Source organism: Centruroides vittatus, unplaced genomic scaffold (genome assembly GCF_030686945.1).
Source record: "Centruroides vittatus isolate TY-2023 unplaced genomic scaffold, ASM3068694v2 contig_874, whole genome shotgun sequence".
Lineage (NCBI taxonomy): Eukaryota > Metazoa > Arthropoda > Arachnida > Scorpiones > Buthidae > Centruroides > Centruroides vittatus.
Genome location: NW_027122566.1, coordinates 2,138,114 through 2,159,128, shown reverse-complemented (window position 1 = coordinate 2,159,128; position 21,015 = coordinate 2,138,114). Strand labels below are relative to the sequence as shown.

The following is a 21,015-nucleotide window of genomic DNA, read 5'->3' as shown; positions in this document are numbered from 1 at the left end:
ACATTTTTATTGGAGAAGTAGAAAAGAATTCATATATTAATGAATAATCTTATGATAATGACAAAACTATCATTTATTGTTAAGAACTTTATTTCAAAATTTGTTTTTGAATATGAACACTAATAAAATTCAACAAAAGAAAAACAAGAAATTGAAAAGATTTAAACCAAATTCTTGTTTTCTTCATAAATTACTTCATAATACTTTATTTGAATAATGCTGTGATAATTCATATATTTTTTATTTTATAGTTTGTTTAATTAAAAATACATACTAATAAGGAAACTAATATTTAGCTGATTTTATAAAATGGTTGATTTATAAGTATTTGTTATCATCTTATGTATAATTAGGTATATTAATCTAATAAAGAATTTTGTATTTAATACATTAATAAAGCTACCAAAAGGGAAAAAGGAAAAACATTTAGTCAAAAACTTTGTGAAAACTGAATATTCTTGTTCATATGTTTATTTGTAATTAAAACATTATGGATGTTCCAATAACTTAAAAGAGAATTTATATTCAAATTAGATAAATAAATGTAGATCTAATATCTAATTATTATTCATTATTCAAGTTTTTAAACTGAAAATACTACAATAGGTTAGGAATTTTAGTTTTTAAAGATGATAACTTTTATTTTTAATAATTACATCTAACTTCCATGATCAAAGTATAAATATATACAGTAGAAATTAAAGCTAAATCTCAAAGTAATTTTTCTAAAACTAATTATAAAAATTAAAGTTCTTAAGTAACTTTGAAATAACCTTTAAATTTATTTAATTAAATATTATTTTCACTTCTAGGATTTTTGTGAAATATTTTTATTATAACACAATAATAATTTTATTTCTGGGTGTTTAAATTTCTTTATAGTATTCATGAAATTTGAAATTATTAGTTATTTCTTATCAGAAATTATAAATTTCTAATATTCTTTTAAAACTCCTACATTTTGAAAATCAATCTAATATACAACAAACTAGAATTTTATTGTGTTGTATTAAACTGTAATCATTTGGAACCAACAAGAAATCTGACAAGATCACATTGCAAATATACTAGATCATCTATCATCATATAAAAATTTGCACATAAATTTTATCTGTATTATCAAAGAAATAAATACTAACATAATTTGATATATAAAAGCTTAAAACAGTATGAGTGAAAAGAATAGACATTAAATTTACATCTAAACTAGATAGAATTTATAAATTTTATAGTATTGTTGTATGACTAAATGGTATAATTTGACCAGATATTCATACAATAATGATAGGTCTATAATATGTTGCCATATTAATGAGTAAATGGAAGGCATTTTTCAAACAAGATAACTTCAGATGTCTAACAACTGAAACTGGATTATCAGATCTTCGTTGTGTAAAGGTTATATTTTTTTACTTTATTATATATAAAATTAAAATTTTTTATTGAAACAATCCTCTCATTGAGAATACTTAAAATCATAGTATAAATAATTTATAAAACCATTGCTGATTCTAAATTTATTGTCAGTTTACTTATTTTCTGAAAGAAAATTTGTGTTTTGCCCATATTTATAGGTATTTTTCTAGAAAGACAAAATTTATAAATAAGATTTTTTTTTGAATTTAAGAAGAAAAGATTGTCAAAATTTAAGTCTCTAAATTATCAAGATACTTGTCATTATAAGGATTTTTATTAGTTCTAAATAATATACAACCCAATCTTATTTAACAAAAGCCTAGAACAAATTAATAAAGAATTAAACTCTCAATACTTTTTACAAGCTATTATAAGCATTATTATTAATTACACAATAAAATAAAATAATAAAAAATTAGATTAAAAACTGTGGATATTGAAAAACTATTTGATTTTTGAATTAAAAGTGTAACAACATTTTAATTTACTAGCTTTAATTATTACTAATATTTAAGAAATTTTTAAAAATTTACAGAATTAAACCTTGCAATTTTGAAAAAATAACTTATTAAACATAAAAATGTTATAACTTGCATATTATTAAATACTAAGAGTTAACCTGATGCTATAAATTCAAGTTGTGAATAAAGTATTTTTGTACAAAATAACTAGTTACCTAACAGCTTCTAAGCAGAATTTTCAAATCAACATACTTTATACTATATATAATGATAGATCAACATAATTAGCATTCTCTCTATTTTGCTAGAATTCTCTATTTTAGATTCAAAAATGGATTATAGGCCTAAATTATAAAGCAATCTCAAATGAGCAAAATTAAACCCAGTTTTCTATTCTTAATTATTACTACAATATACATTACAATTTAATACACAATTAAATAATTATAATTTTAATATTTAAACTGTTTTATTTAGAAAATAGGTAGGATATCTTAGAATATATTGTAACGACTTATTTTTTGAAAATATAAATTTGAATTTAATAATTTTTATAAGTCAGTTAGTTTAAATAGCCTTTCAGATAAATGAATTAAGAGAATTTATGAACACCTATACAGAATAAACTATGTTAACAGTAAAGAAAAATGTAAATATATTTTATATTAACAAAACCTTTCACAGAAAGATACATTTATAAATTGTAAATTAATATTTCCTACATTGTTATTCTTTAATAATAAAAAACAAAGTCAAATATTTTATTGAAAAATTTATATCAATTTTAAGCTATTACAATTAGTACTCAGACTTATATCATCATCATTGAAATTAGCATTTATCCTGAGCATACATAAATTATTGTCTTTATAACTCATGAATTGTTAGTATTATAAATTCTACATTTTTGAATTAAGTATTCTAATTTATTAATTAATCATTTTTAAATAACAACTCGGTAAACAATTCAATATAAAGAAATTTAAAAAAAAACTAATATATTATGTTAGTTATTACATTTTAAAAATAGCTTCAATACTCAAAAATGATAAAACTTATAGAAAAAAATTTATTTTAGAATATTTAGTAAGAGAAATAATAAAAAAAATTTTTAAACTATCATATGTAATTTTAACACATTGTATTTAATCTAACCATGGTTATAGTTTACGTTAAGTTTTTTTTGACAGTTTTAACAATTTATTTAAGTCTATTCTTAAAAAATTAAAAAATTATATCTTAAATAGATATTTTGATTATATGAATTAGTGTCTGTTAATGTACTGTTCACAAAATGCATGATATAAACATATATTTATTTATTTATATATTTGTAAAAATACATGAAAACTATAAAAAATAACTATTTTACATGAGAAAATGATCAAATAAAGAAAAATTTATTTATTCAAATTTAAATTTTTAACATTATCCTAATATTAACAATCATATTAATTGCACAATTTAAATAATTCTATAAAAAAGAAAAATCTCTTCTTTTTTTAAATCATTTGAACTTTACATTTGAAATATCTGGACCAACCAATTATTTTATATATTTGATTCTATTTAAAGTTATCATTTTTATGCATTCATTTGGTATTCAAAATTATCTAATATTTGAATTTATAAATGGTAAATATTCATTATTCTTATAACTTTCAAATTTATTTTGATATACAAACATTAAAACATGTAAATTTATTATTAAAAAAAAATATTAAAGAATATTAAGATTCTATTTTATTATATACTGATTTTTGTGGTATATAAAATTTTAAATATATATTTTCTGAAGTTCTAATAATTAGTAATATTAATTTCATAGTCTTAATAAATCAAAAAATATTGAGCCTTAATAAAAATTTCATTTAAACTTATAATTACAAACATAGTTAATGCTAATTATTATCTAAAAAAAACAAAATATTAAAAATATACTGTTTTTTAAACTTCATTAAAATTAAGAAAGAAATAGGAAACAACTAAATTTGAAATTTAAAGTAAATGAAAGCTGTTTAAATGAACTACAAAAAACTACAATGTATTAAGTACAAAAATACTAAATTCTAACTGTGATACTAAAAAGATAAACTTATTCCTTAATAAATCAATAATTTTTCTTTAAAAAGTATATTTCAAATAAGACTATTCACTATTGATAACATTATATTATACTTACTTTTTCTTATTCAAATGACTAATACTATACTGTATATCATTTTAGTTTATATACAACACATTAATATTTATTCAAAAAACACTATCATATTTAATTTTAAGTTCATAATGATAAAATCAGATTTGAACATAGAAATTATTAAAAACCTTGCACCATTTGAAATGAAACAAACTCCTTACTCAAAATCCTATAATAAGAAATTCAAACAATTCAATGTAGGGAAGTTTGAGCAGTATTTTATTTAAATAAAGTATGACAGAGTTACTTCAAATAGGTCAAAATAAAATACAATATTTAATTTTTATAACATATATATATTCTATATAATAAATTTTAATTATTTTCATTATAGGCCTATCATTTACAAATGAAACGGTATCACCGAATCTTGATTTATTAAAATTTGCAACAGTCCAGCTTCATTATTTGAAATGAACATTAATGTAGTTTTTAAAAAAATTATGTTATTTACAAAGTTAATATATTATTATAAATTACATTGAAGTTTTGATGTGATTTCATAAAAAAAAAAATCAATCTTAAAATTAAATAAATTATAGTTTCAAGAATAAAAACTCGCATTTATTTTTCATTTAAAAAGTTTTTTTTTTAAATAACTTTAAAAATTTATTAATCGATTTCCGAACTTCACCTTAAGGATTCGAATGTAAGTAAATACTGTATTAAAGAACACGAATAAACACTGCTGAAAATCAGCATGTAGTTATCTGAATACGGTGAAAGATATGGAATATCGGAAAGTTTTGAAGGACCACGGAGATATGAAGATAGACATATAATTTTGAAGAGAAGACAACTTTAGAACTATCCATTAAGCACGTGTTCGACATGGAAAATGACTAAACAGATAAATTGCAAGTAGCAGTTGGAAATTTCCATTGATAATAATTGAAACATTTTAAAGAACTGTAATGGAGCACATGTCAAATAGAAAAAATACTAGATATATATGATGAAGAATATAAATAAAATTTTTTAAAAAAATTTCCCAAAGTTGATAAATTTTAATTTAAAAAATGATTAACCCTTTAAATAAGTAAGGACAACCATTTCCGGGATTATTATTGGAAATAATTAAGTGAATAGGAGATTAAAAAAAAAGAAAAAACTTACTTTTCATCGGAAACCAATCCAGAAACTTCTTTAAATGAATAGCACAATATGAATGAAGAATCAACAGTTGTTCTTCTAAACCTGTCAAAGTTAACTTACGGCAGACTTAAAACCTTCCATTTTATATTATTATAAGTTGTTTCGTAGTATAACAAGATTGAAAATTACGGATCTTCCAACAACAACGGTCCTCTCACTTCGACCGCCATGACACTAACAAGCTACATAATTAAACTACCATTTGATTGGTATAAGCAGAACATCTTCAAACCCTATTAGTGGACTAGGTTTGTGGCTGTCTTGGCTTAACCAATAGCGTTTCGCGCCAGCCCCACCCACGCTGTAAATTCACAAGAACTGATACATCTCATTGGACTAAATTATTGGAGATAACATGAGTGATCCAATGAAATGACAAGACTGAGTGAAACTTCAATAACGTCTTCTAACTACAGTCAGGTGGGGAATGTTTTGATTTCTCAATTCTTCTTCGGAACTTACCAGATCGGAATTAGTAAGTGTGAATGAACAGCGGAAGTTCTTGTATAATTGGATCTGACTTCTTATTGTGATTTACGTGAAGGATTCGTCGTGTCATCGCTTAGAATATTTTCTGTGCAATTAAAGTTTCCGAAAAATTGGTGATGTTTGGAAGGTGCCCTTCCTGTGAGATGATATACAAATCTTCATCCCCACTCATGCATTTCGACTGGTCTGTATTTATTCCTATCGAAACCTCATGTAAATGTTTTGCTAAGAAATATCTAATTTTTCGATATTTCTAAATTTTTATTAATATTTTTAAGTTTTTAAAAATATATAAATTATTTATATATTAAATATGTTAATTTATTTTGTTAGTTAATTTATATAATTTATTTTTGTATTCTAATCTTAATAAAGACATATAAGTAAATAACGTATTTTTTAAAATGCCTACCTTTTTTTAACGTATTTGATAAATCCCTAAGTATAGATAGAAATGTAATAAGGATTATTATTAATTATTAATGAAAGCAGGCTCAAGATGGTTATTTTTTTACAATTTATGTTATTTCACAAATTTAATTACCAATTTATACTTAAATTTTTATAAACAAAATTTCCAATTTGCATGTGAAATTTAACGAGTGCGTATTTTATAGAAAAGTTTACACTTGTTATAAATAATATGCTCGTATATTAATATATAGCCTATATTATATGCCCCTGTATTTTACTATGTGTATAGTAATATATTAAAATTTCTGCGATTTATTTAAAGCTTATAATCGTGCAGTTTCATGAAGAACAATTCACTTATTATTATGATACTGTAGTTGTTTAGCAGTAGGGGTTAATTTAAACTAGTATTTAATAATATGATTAAAACTTATTAAATTTATTTAAGAAAGTTCCATTAATTTGTATTAATATTTTTTAAAAATAGAGAAATTATAATTCGTCTTATATTTAATGATTCGTGTAAAATATATGTTTACCTATCAAAAAGTATCTATTTTATCGGTGATTTTTTTTAATAAACCGGTTTTCCTTAATTTATGTTTGAGTGCCTATTTAATTGACTATAATATTAAAAATTTAATTGTTTTAGCTATTAAGCCTATGTTTTGAATATTATATTTCTTAATATATTAAGTTATGAATGTGGTTAACATAAATTAAATCTGTAAATAAATGCGTGCATGTGCACATCAATAAGAAGATTTTTTTTAAATTAATAAAAATTAATTTTTATTTTGAAATATAAGAATATTTATTATATCACTAAAATCATTACAACAACAATTATTTAGTACTTTAAAACAATCATGATTATTTTCATTGTTATTTTATCTTCCGTTTGTTAGTAAGAACATTATTTTCCGCACTATTGAGTTTCAATTTGAATTAAAAAAAGTTTCAATTTTCAGTTTTTTTTAACGTTTTATGAAATATTTTCTGGTCGAAGTTTGTTTTAAAGTAAGCTGTTTTAACTGTTCATTTTGGCGCAAGTTTTAAATATTTAAATAGATGCACAACTTATCGAAAATATACGTCACGCATCAAGAAATGTAATCACATGTAATCACAACGAAACAAAATAGCATTTTAATTTTTCATGGTGATATAAATTCAAAAATTTTGAATATAAAATTTGAATAAAATTACAACACTATAAATATTTTTTGAATGTTATAACGCTTATAAATTTTGATTTTATCGTAACGAAATAGAAAGATGGCAGGTTATAACTTCCTGATTCTAAATTACTTGGATAGATTAGAAGATATTTTATTGACAGTAATATTATGTTCGTGTTATTTCTTCGTTTAACATTTAAAATTAGATTAGATTAGAACTTATAAAAATTAAATTTTGTTATTTCTAATATTAAATTTTTTATAAAGTAAAACTAAATTCTTAATTTATTTGTAATAATATACTTTGTTAATAAATTATAATTGTACATAATAGTACACAAAAAGGTTTCGAAAAAATAGTTTTAATGTATATATATATATATATATATATGTATATATATATAACGAAATAAAAACTTTTATTAAATAGAATAGGGAAATTCAGTACACATACAGAAGCTTAAAAAACTTTAAGAAATTAATTTTTCTCCCGTACTTGAAAAATTTTCACGTATAATAGTTGAGAAACAGCAGCAGTTTACATGAATATATTACTATTCTGTAGTAAATTATTTTATTTTACTATATTTGTCATTCTGGATTTTTATTATTTAAATGTAATTAAAAATTTTTGGATAAACTGTTTACAATTAACAGAAAAATATTTTTAAATGAAACTAAAAATATTTCATTTCTTTTACGTTTTAACTAAAAAATAAAATAATCCACTCCAAATATTCGATTTAATTAAATAGTTTATTTTAACTAATGTAACCGAAAATCGCTGTGTAATACAATTCAGTAGCCTATAACAACTGCCTACAGCCTACAAAAATTATAATGCTTCGACATCACACAAGGCATTTTCCGCCCCATTTTTAAGTTGACAAGTGAGTCTACATTTGCACTTCTTCATACTTGTTTGATCTGTGGTCGAACAGATAAAGCTCTTTAGAATCAAACTGGAATTGAATGGATGTATTTGAACCACGTCATTGGCCTTTCTATTCATTTTCTTTGTTGACTACTTACAAAACTTATATTGTACTTTATATAAGAAGTTGATAAAATATATTCAAACAATATAAAAAGAGTAAACAGTATTATCACTCAGAATAATCATTTTATCTAGTTTCATAATTAATTTTTTTTAAAAAAAGATTTATATCCGCCAGAAGATGGATATTCCATAACAATTATGTAGAGATTATAAACAACATCGTAGCGTATAAAACTGAAGAACTCAAATCTTTGAATTATTCAGCCCGACCTAATTAATGAGGTCAAAGAATAATTATAAACACCGAATTATTCATTTTGAAATAAAAAGTTTAAATTTATTGGATCTAAATTAAAGTTTTATTGATAAAATTATGTGGATTTATTATAATTGAAAATATTATATGAATAAATTTATTTAGACATTTCAAACATGATTAAATTTAATTAACTATTATTATTAGCGTCAACTTGACAAGAAAGAATTCAAATATGTTATCGATAAATTATTAAAAATAAAAGCTTAAATTAGACTTTTAGTTATTAAAAATATCGACACTAATCGAATTCGATTCGAAATAATTGATGAAGTAACACGAGTAAGCATGATATATCAACTCACGCATAGAAAGAATTTTTAAATTATTTTAAAAGCAATGTGTATTATAATAAATCTTAAAACCTCTTATTTTATACTAAAATATACGCAATAAAATTAGACAAATATATATATATATTTATATATATATATATAATTTATTTATTTATTTATTTATATTTTAAAAATTAACAGAATTTATATTATTTTAAAACAGTTAATATCTGCACTTAAATTCGTAATATACATTAACTATTTATAAATTAATGTATAACTAAACAATTAATGTAAATTCATTTTGAATTAATATCCAAACTAAAATTCTTTCCAAACGAAAATCTAACAAAGCTTTGCAAGTAGCGCGAACTGCACATTTCTACCCCAAGCCTGGCCTCTGGGCCTGGGTTCTACTGACCCTACATTGGGGATTTTTCCCCCATGGGGAAGGCCTAAAATTAGGGGAAAGTGTCACAGTCCTCCACCACACCCCACCAGATGAAAATAGAGGAAGTGAAGGGGCCCGGAATAGGGACACATTTATACTTTCTCTGTTATCCGAAAGATTATTATTCTACCATTCATAGAAAATATCAATATCTCCGTTTTTATATATTATTTAGATTTATTACTATTAATTGATTAATCACGAAAAAAAGATAAATTATTATAATTAAAAATTCGATTTGAAATAATTAAGAATAAATAACTGACAAATATATGTAGAAAAATTTGAAGTTTTAGAATAAAATCGAACTTCCATTCCTTACAAAAACTATTTCACCCCACAGAAATAATTATCCTATTAATACAATAGGTCAGTTCAATTTTCAGTTTGCTGTATTAATAATTAGAAATATATATATATATTACAATTTCTATTAAGTCGTTAAAAGCAATAAGTAAGTAAATATTTTAAAAAATTAAATTTGGAAACAGTACGAAATACATTACACGAAATGAAAGATATATAAAAATCGTATGATCTTAATAAATATTATTTAAATCACGCATATTTAAAATGGGAAATAGCGTATCAAAAATAAAAACCTCCACAACAAAGTATCTACGTTTATAATCAATAATAGATTAAATATATGCTTTCATATTTATATATAATTTTATCAAACATTATAATTGTAATTTTGAAAATTAAATACGATTAAATATTTTTGAACTACAGCTATATATTTCGAATAAACATTTCGGTGTTATAATAATTTTATTATATAAATATTTTCTTGATAAAAAAACGATTTAAAATATTTGTCATAATAAGAAGAAAGCTTTGCTGAAATACATAACTATCTGTAGTTTATCAAATTATAGAAAAGAAAAATCAAACTGATTTATTATTCTAAATATACAGTATATAATTCTCTTTATTAGTCTAATATTTACACTTTAATTCAACGTAATTCTTTAAATTAAAAACAGTTAAAGTCTACGAAAGCAGTTCAGAAAATTGATATTTATTCGTAGCTTTCGAAATATATTACACTAATAAAAGTACATGTTTATGAAAAATATAGAAAATAATCTGAAATCTTATGTATGTAAACAATATATTCCAAGTATATTATTATTATTAATTGAAAAAATTAACTATAAATCGTCTATGAAGATATTTCGATCTTATATTCCATCCTATAAGCTAAATTGTAATTAAGTCTTAAATTATTCACGAATGCATTTGCAAGCAAGATTCAACGAAACAAAGAAATATTGTAAACTTAAATAAACTGATTACGTAGGCTATTTAAGTCTCTATGAGAACAAACTGCGAAAAGAAGGAGTATGAAGATTAAAACATAAATTTGAAAACGCTTCTAAGGGTTTCCGAATTAGAACGATATGAAGAAATAATTAAAATACATTCTTGTTTTAAAAGAACGAATAAACAACAATATAAAAACATAAACACTTGTACTGAAGATATCCGATTAAAAAAAATCGGAAACGAAGAAAGAGGAAGTAGCAACCATAAAAAGTGGAAAGGTATATAGAGATCGCTTGAATTCTCTTATGGTAAAAGATACTACAAATTGCTTAAAATCCAATAGCAAGATAATATTATAACAAGAAAATTGAAATCTATTTTATTAAATTCCTAGTGGAGACGAATTTATATTTAATTTCCGTTACATACTGACGTAATATCTAAAATTAGTTATTTGCCAATCTTTCTTTTGCCGTTGCAAGGTCATCAGGTAATTCTATACCGATCAGCTAATTTTAAAAGTATTCGATAACGTACAGTTACTCATAAAAGTACTTATATTCCTTAACATATACTATAATAATAAATACAATTCTCTATTATTATTCTTATAAATGTTTTTCTGCTGACCGCAAGAGGCGCTGAGATCGTAAGCCTTTTATTAAGATCGCAAATATTATACAGAGCTCTAGGACTAAATTGTTATTTAAAAACGTTTCCGGAAAAATAATTATTGTCACACTTATTTGTTGCTGTGATGATAATTTTCAAATTTAAAACTAAAAACTTCATATATAATTTCTATAAGCATGCTATTAAATACATCACTCTTAATTTCATCAAAATAATTATTTCAAAAATACTTCTCAATTTTCTGTCCGTTTTGCATCATCAGCGGCATTTAGAAATACGAACTCCAAAAAGGAGTGAATAGCTAAAAGTATCAATAAATAATATATTTTGCGTGTTTAAAATACAAAATAAAACAAAAATATACATGTATGTACAAAGATACGTTAATAAAAAGTAATGAATGAATGAACCAAAATACAGCATTTCAAAATGATTTTAAATATATCTCATTTCATGAAATTTCTTTCGCCAAATATAAAACTATACCATGATATTAATGATTTATTCAAATGCCGTGTGATATACTTATGATTTGAAATTATACATTTATTTTTAAAATATTTAGTTAAATTATTTAAATAGCAATCTTATCACCGGCACTTAATAATAATAATAAAACCGTACGAAATATTTCGTGTTAGCATTCACACGAATTCAAAAGTATTATTTCTTAATTCCTGATTATTGTACAGTAACAGTTTTATTGAATTATTAATTTAAAATGCCAATCTTAATTTCAAATTCTCTGCAATATGGTAGTATTTGAATAAATTATGCTTAAATTATATAAAATGTTTCACGATAACAAGTTCTTATAAATATCATTTTAATTAGATTAATATACACTATCTTCAATTTTTAATCTTTCTCGACTTGCTAAACATCGAACAAAACAAAAAACTACTAGTGTGTTACAAATTTCATTGCTTATAATTTAGATACTGATATGAGATCATTTTAAATAAGTTGTTATGAAAAAATATACACGTTTGGAGATAGAAATTATCAAATCTTTTATATACAGTAATCGAAATATCCGCACGTTCTGCTTAATTGAAATTATTATATTTTCGTATGGATAACTACGGAATTGAATGCATTCAATAAGATTATAAATTAGAAGATTCTGGTTTAATTTTCCATTCGGATTAAATATTTAATTCATAGCTTCGTAATAAATCAATTTTTTACATCAAAGTTATGTAATTTGAAATATCATTTTTAAATTTAGTAACCAAAAGTCAAATTTTCCTAAAACATGTATTAAGTAAACATTTTTTTTTCTATTATTTATCTAAATATTTATTAGATATATAACAAGAATATTTACAATATATACATGGTTTTATCATAGAAAATTTTAAACTTGATATAATTTGTTATAAGGATACAATTTTTATCGATGCCTTCCAAAATTTTAAATCTTGCAATTTATTAAAGACTTAATTTGATTCAATAATAAACTACATTCTTAAACCTTAAATCCCATTTACCTTTGAGATAAATCTGTTTAATAAACTGTATTTTTATATATATAAAAAAAATATTTTGAACATTGAGAACAATTACATTATATAGAAATTTCGTGTTTCAGTTGAAACGAAGTATTTATGATTAAAAAAAAAAATTACTTTTATTATTAAAAATGTAAAAGTTCGATCAAGTAAACAAATTTAAACTAATTACAGAAAAACATTAAAGAAAAATAAATTCGGAATAAAAAAAAGACAAAAAAAAAAAATAAAAGCAAATTCCTTTTCTTAAATTAAGCAACAGGCCTGTATCAATGAACACTACTTAATATTAAAAATTTGTATTATTAATTATTTAACATATTAAAGTTTATTTTCAACGAAATTTTAATTATTTATACATTTAAACCCATTTTTTCCCCTTCATTAAATCCGTATTAATTAAGTAAAACACAGAAGAAAAAAATAAGACTGCTTCTACTATAATCTAATTAATGTTAATGAAACAAATTAACCAATTATTTTCAAGCTCTAGTTACTATATTTTCATTATCCGTATTAAAATATTGATATTTCCTATAAGAGAGAAAGAGAGAACCTAAAGCGACAATTAGACATATAATTCGATCTCTTGATTTTTGTGAAGTTCACTGTTAAAACTGCAATTATTAATTTCTTAACAATCATCGATCGATACAATTACGCGTTTATAATCTTCTCCAAGTCAATAAAATAAACGACGTCGCGCTTCGTTAAAACCCGAACTCAAACAATAATTTCGTCTGGAATTTTCCAGACGTTACTACGAGAATGCGATAAATTATTAATATAATAAACAGATAATAAATAAAATCAAATATATTACACACGTCACACGTGTCTTAACAATTTATCTATCTATATAAAATTTTCAACGAATCAACAAGTTAAGGCGATTTACGTCACAGAAGACCATTATTAAAAAAAAATAAAATAAATAAATTTGAATAATTTTAAATTGTTTGTAAATGGTTTATTATATTAATACCTTTTGCTTTACTCACAACATTCTTGTGGTTTAAGAATTGGATTTTCTGCCGAACGAAGCAATAAGTGACAAATCTTGGATAAGTCAATTTGACCTGACCCAGAACAACGCCCTCTGCATATTTCGAATTCTTAGCGGGAAACTTTGACCAATAAGATGTCGCCAAACGATTCTTTGCGTTAAAACGTATTTAATTCTCGGCGTTTTCCCCCCATTTATTAATTTTATAAAAGATTTTTAGAATTTAAAAAAATAATACAAAGTACACAATTTATAATAATAATACGTTTTAGATGCTTATTCGCTTACTCCCCACGAACCGAACGTACGTCACTTCCTCAATTTAAATAACTAACCGGCAGCAAAATATTTAAGAGCGGGCCATCCACAAATGTTTTTCATTTTACGAGAAATTATAACCGATGCTAAAATAAATTTACTACGGTATTTATAAAGGGAAACAAAGGCGTGTGGGAAAAGAATCGTTTATAAAAATTTATCAGGAATGTTAATGGTATTTGAAAATTATGTCGAATATTTTTCAAAGAATCATTAATAATTGATTAATAATTGATTAATCATTAATAATTGATTAAACATATTGTGTAGAATTTTTATTATTATTATTTTTTTTTTTCTACAAAAATCTACAGAGCCTAAATATACAATTTGTTAACCTTGTTATCAACATTTTTTAAAATGTATTTGAGAAAAAAATGACTTAAATTATAATTATAGAATTATGATTTTTGCCTTTTTTTTAAGCCGATCAATTTTCTACTTGATCATTTTTTTTCTAATGATTTTCTATAATTTTTATACAAAGTGAATATTTAATGTATTATTAAGTAAAAAACTGGTTTATCGAGTTTTGATTACATATTATTAGCTATTGAAAATAATATTTAATATCAAAATGCATCATCATTCATTAATACTTTTTTCTTTTAACTATTCGTATCTACTTGAAAAAAATATAGACACGTGAAAACTTCAGCGAGAATCTTCATAAATTATATTTGACCCGATTGAATATCAGCATATATTCATGAAAAATACTTCAAACTACAAACTTAACAACGTTTATACATATTCAAATAACGAAAATGCCTTGAACTTTCGAAGAAAATATAAGTTAAATGCCGATAAATATCATATAGTTAACGATTAAATTAAGTAAAATAAAAGTTTGGATTCGCGAAAACATAATCGTCATTTGTAAAATTTAATATTAAAAAGTTTAAAATTTAATTTTAAAATCAAAATAAATAAATAATAATAATATAAATTTTCCGAAATTTTGTAATAAGAACATATCATTCATTATTCTATTAATATCGGTTCCGTATGATGGACAACGATAACATTGTATAAATCATACAAACGAGACCGGAATTTGTATCCAGATTCTTAAAATGATAAAAAGAATTAAATATTATGGCTGAATGATGATAGTGTTCGAAGATAGTAGTAACATTCGTGATATAAAAGCAAACAATAAATCAGTCGTGCTTTATTAACAAAATTTCCTATTATTTTAGGAGAAAACATAAGTATAAAGAAAGTAAACTGATGTCATTTTTGAACGGAATTTTTTTTTTCTTTTCGACTTCACGGATCCTTCGATATCATCCATAAATGATTGTAACTTCCTATATGTGAAGCAGTGAGGTTGTCTGAGTTTCCACTGGAAAGATATATGACTCGATCGTCTGATGATACTTGCGAGGTAATCGTTGACATCTTGTAGTTTCTGCCAGAGATAACGAAAATAAGTTAAGATCAATAGACAGAAATTATACAAGTAAAACAGAAAAATGAATACTTGATCATGTCATTTCCAATCTTGACTTGATTTCAGATCTACAGATTGGGCACATTTCCAATTGCAAGGCACACCTGGTACAAAATCCCCTAAAATAATAATAATAAATTAATACTTATTGTAAACAAACAGAAAATTTTAACAAATTTAATTATGTATATACCTATTATATACATAATTTAATTGTTGTGTATATATATAAATTTAATATTACTAAACATTATATATGACTACTATAATATTAGAGGGTGCAAATTCATTCACAAAATATAAGAAAAAAAACTTTAAAGTACCTTCAAGGTTACAACAAGGTCAACTACGTCGGAAAATTTATGATAATTGATTATAATTGATATTATTTGAATATGACTATAAATTCATACTTTTATTTTAAATTACGATTTTTAAAAAATAATTTTTTAATATTTTTTTCTTAAAGTAATACGCGCTATCTGTAAATGATGAGTCATTGACAATTTTGTTAAAGTATGCAAAATATTTACATAAATATGTTGCAAGTAGATAGGTATGCGACCACTTCCTAAAAATATTAATATTTTTACCATTTGTATCTAGAACTGATTGAGATTACATCAATAATAAAGCAACGTCACTTATTTGACCCACAGGAAACCTACTTTTCCTTCCTGTCTGAACAACACTCGACGAAAAGAAAAGGTGGCCCCCATGCAACCGTTGGAAGAGGGGAGAAATACAATGAATTCGGGACATCTGTCCTGCTTTTTTCCCCAGACCCGTGGGGACGGTCGGCACAAAGGGTCTCCACCCCAGGGTGGGGGATTATACACCGGGGGCAGCCGTGGGTCCTCAAGCGCCCTGAACTGGAGAATGGAACATCCGTTTTCGTTCCTTCTACGCTTCTGCATAATTCACTGACCTAGTTTTTTTCTAACCTCGTTCAAATTTAGGCAAAGCGTTTTTTCCTATCTCTTTTCTTTCGTTCTTATTCAAGATCTGCACCGATGGTGTCGAAATTATCGTCACAGCTCCTATTTGCATGATAGTAAAGGCTGTTACTCAAACTTATTTAATCTCAAAATTTCTATTAAAAAATCCTAATAGAAATGTTTTAAAATAACTTTTAAAAGATCTACTCCAAATTTTCACATTCAGATTTATATAATGCATTACTGAATTGAAATGTAAAAAAAAAAAAAAAAAAAATTACATCAAATTCCTTATGCTTAGGGATTATCGTCGTCACCTATTCTATTGTTATAATATACGAAGAGTGAACCAAAATTTTTCAGATAATAGTAATATTTTAAAGATTATTATATAACTACGATTGGAGTTATTTTTTAAAAAGTAAATTTCAATCACCAATCAAATATAAAAATATATAACTGACTCAGATAATTAATCTTCACAGAAACATGAAATTTCACATTAATTTCCTCAATTAATTATAATAACACGAGGTTATTTAATACGGAATTTTTAGCATTTTTAAAAAGGTTAAATTTTGTAATTTTAATGCATTATGAAAATTTCCGTAAACCATAACCTAATATGTATTTTTAATATATAAAGATTTATATTTTAAGACTCATAATTATACGTACACGTTTTTAAAATATATATACATATATAATTTTACAGTTTATTATTTTAAAACACGAATAAAACGAGAATTATTTTTCACAGAAGTACAGCAAAACTCTATTACTTCATTGTAACCATGTATCTAATTCAGTTTTTCAATTATTTTTCCTGCCTATCTGTAAAACATGAAAAACGAACATTGCCATGAACTGTAGCATTGCATGGCATCTATCAAGGACAAAAAATACATTTTAACTATAACTGAAGGTCGTTATATCTTATTTTTAAATCGAAATAAATTTATCATCAAGTTTTTAAAATTAATATTTGTTTTCAATATTTTTCAAATTAATTACAAATTGGAATTAATAAATAAGGATTATTTTAGATAATGGAGATATATTTGATTTACTTATAATAATAAATTAATTCGAGTGTTTAAGTATTAAATACGATTACGTAAGAAAATAAATTTACTTTAGATTTAATGTTGTTATCTTTACATTTTTTTATGTCCTTATACATTTCAATTTTAATTTTTTATTAGGAAAATAGTGAAATATTTAATAAACTTTAAACAATTTATTAAATAATTTAATTTAATTTTTAAGTAAAATAATCTATAACTTAAGATTTGTAAGATTGTAAAATGAATAAATTATTTATGAAGTATTTAGAAAAAGTATTCAAAACAATTATAGTTACTTAACTATTATAAACTAAAATAATAATATAGTTAATTAGAATTTTATAATTGAAAACATATTTCACGTTTACACGTAAAATTCTTAATTTATTATTTACAGTTAACAATATTCTTTAATCTCTTCCATGTATTATTTATTGTGCACAACTTCAATTATTAATGATATACACGTTTCGTGTTTTCTGTAGTAAAATATAACATTCCAATTCAATAAAATTAGTATTGGCAATATTTACGAATAAAATACATTATAGTTAAAAATAGTTTTATCATTATTATATGCAAGTGAATATTTTATAAGTAATTTTTTTCTTATATTGTTTCTTTTAAATTTAAAATCAAATTTTAAAATATTTTAATAATGTTCTTTAAAAAAATAATGAATAACGAAAACAATTTTACATATTTAATTTTAAATAATCAATAACGTGATTCTTATTAATATTTTTATATTACGTATAATAATTTTTATTTTATTTTTTTATATCCGAACCAGTGAGCTGAATTTTCAGAGCTCTTCCTCCTCATCCTCTCTGAATTTTTTCTTTTTCTTTTTTTTTAAATTTTAACTAGAGGATATCAAAAAATTTGCAGTGTTCATTTATTTAAAAAATATATGCGTATAATTAGAAAATAAATTTGATTAAATTTCCATAAAAATTGTAGAGACATTTATGAAAATTCTACATATTTTAAAATTATGTAAAATGTTTTGGAAAATCCAATACTGATAGAGTTCTCGGAATATACTTTATAACGTATCTGAATTGTCTTTTAAGATGATAAGATAACAATCCATTCTAACGAAGAAATAGCTTAAACTAAAAATAGATATTGCAAATACTATTGACATGACAGTGAGAATTACTTGCATGGTTATCGGTTATGTATAATTTAATAGAATTTCGTGTTTATAATAGGGTTATTTTTATTTATTTATATAAACAATTGCCATACTTAAATAGATTCTATTTTAAGCGATACGTCTATGACATACTTTTTCATATTCGCTGTAATCGAAATAATTTAAAATCCGGAACATCAAAGTTTCGATTTTAATTTAAACTAGAGACAGTATATTAAATTGAGATTTATGAGATTTTTAAAATTGGCGAAGTAATTCAAAGAATCTCAAATATAAAGACAAATAAATTTTATATACACCAATAAATGAACGTGTTACTAAAAAAAAGTTGATAGAGGATATAAGAATCTCGATTTTAAATCGATAAAAATAAAATTTAAAAATACTTTATAATTAAATTACTCGACAAATGTTATTGAATTACGTATAAAATTTACCAATCGTAATCGATATTAACTCTTCTCTGTGAATTTAAATTTAATCCATTTATTTACATATTTTTATTTTCTGTTATTAAACATGTCTTCATTTTGTTGGAAAATATTTGCGACGGCATGTAATAATTTAATAATTATTATTTAATATTGTCTAATTTCAATACACGGATATTTCGTTCTTTCGCTCAGCTACATAACATTATGTGATACCTTTGATGAATCGTATTATTTCTTACAGAATGCCGGAAATTGATTAAAGACTCAATTAATTTAAATCTGGCGAATTTCCAAACGAAAATAAAATTCGCATTAAACTAAAGTCAAACCGGTTCAAGTAAATCTCGAATTAAACCACCGTTAGTAGATTAAATACAGTACAATCATAATAATAACGCTCCTTTATCATCAAATTAATATGGCTAGAGATTTGTTCACTAATTATTATAATAATAGAAACTTTGAAACTAACATATATCTGTACACAACAAATATTTTCTTTAATAAAATGCGGTTTTTATTTAAGATTTCAGTATACAATTGATTCTGACTGAATTCCAGTATAAGTTATATCCCAAGGGCAAGGATATTACCATTGACCCATCTTAAGGACTTTGGGTTAATACCTTTGCTCCACAACAATAGCATCGAGATAATACAATCGTCCCACTCCAACGGCATAGGATATATTGATTCTTTATAGTACTACTGACCATGCCAAGAACCTTTAAGATAACACGATATCCCAAAGTGTTGATACCATAAAAAGTAACTACATAAACCACAGAATAAATCATAAAACATTAACTTTTATTCATGGTAATTAAACGTTGTATATCTATTTTCTACATTATAAAGTATTGTTTTAATTTAATTAATTTCAAATTAAGTCAAATATAAAAATTAAAATCCAGAATAATTTTTTAAAATATCAATTTAAAGGAAAGATCAAGTAAGTGAAAAAATAATAATATAAACATTTTAGTGAATGCCACATACATTCTTTCGGCAGAAATTTTTTAAAATGTTTATCTAAATTACTTACCTACCGTAATAATAGGGCCATACTATAATAAATACAATATAATATTTCAAAAAAAAAAAAAAAAAACATTTAGGATTGAATTTGTCTGCCATGGCACATGTGCATTATATCTGGCCGAAAATTCAATTTTGCCCATTTTAAGTTTAAACACTAATGGATCGGTCAGTATAGAGAAGGAAAGTGTGAATGACGTTCATGAAAAATCACGATAATATAGATCGAACTCGAATTCAAAATCCGTAGTAGGCTGATTTTTTATTGAACGGCTATAGATCTAAATATCGAGTACTATAAAACTTAAAATAGAAATACACTTTATGTTGGAGATTAATATATACTTCTTTGAGCTCAAACGCAGTTTTATTAATTGTATACTTAACATATGACAATTTAATGCTGTATTCAAAATCAGAGAAATCAGGTTAAAAATTTGTGCTATGATATTTTTCATTGTGATATAAAATTAGAAATTAAAATTACCAAAATTTAAATAATGCATTGGTCAAAACTGAAAACGTTATTTGCATTAAAAAAACATGTTTCATATTAAAAATGCGGCAATAACTATGACAGAACTGACTTTTTCAAGTGTAAAGCGAACTTAAGAATTAGATCTAGTACACGAAAATCACGTTTTTCACTTTATAATATGCATTACAAAAATGTATATCATAATGTACTTTATAGAAAAATAAAATCAATTTTTGAGAACTGGCCGAACTCTGACAATAGCTCGATTAAAAGGCCCTCTTAGTGCCCACAGGCGAAAAGAGTAACAGAGAAGAAACCTCCGAAGTTCTGATACATCATGA

The 21,015-nt window shown here is 23.5% G+C and overlaps 1 protein-coding gene across 1 annotated transcript in view; it reads right to left on the bottom strand.

Moving 5' to 3' along the window:
- Positions 1–15,247: 15,247 nt before the first annotated feature.
- Positions 15,248–21,015, bottom strand: part of LOC136982930 (RING finger and SPRY domain-containing protein 1-like) — a 97,773-nt gene continuing 92,005 nt past the window's right edge. Inside the window, exons 15-16 of the mRNA XM_067279508.1 lie at positions 15,588–15,676; positions 15,248–15,515 (exon numbers count right to left, since the gene is read on the bottom strand). Of these exons, the coding sequence (XP_067135609.1) occupies positions 15,592–15,676 (85 nt within the window). The 3' untranslated portion in view covers positions 15,248–15,515; positions 15,588–15,591. The remainder of the gene's footprint in view (positions 15,516–15,587; positions 15,677–21,015) is intronic.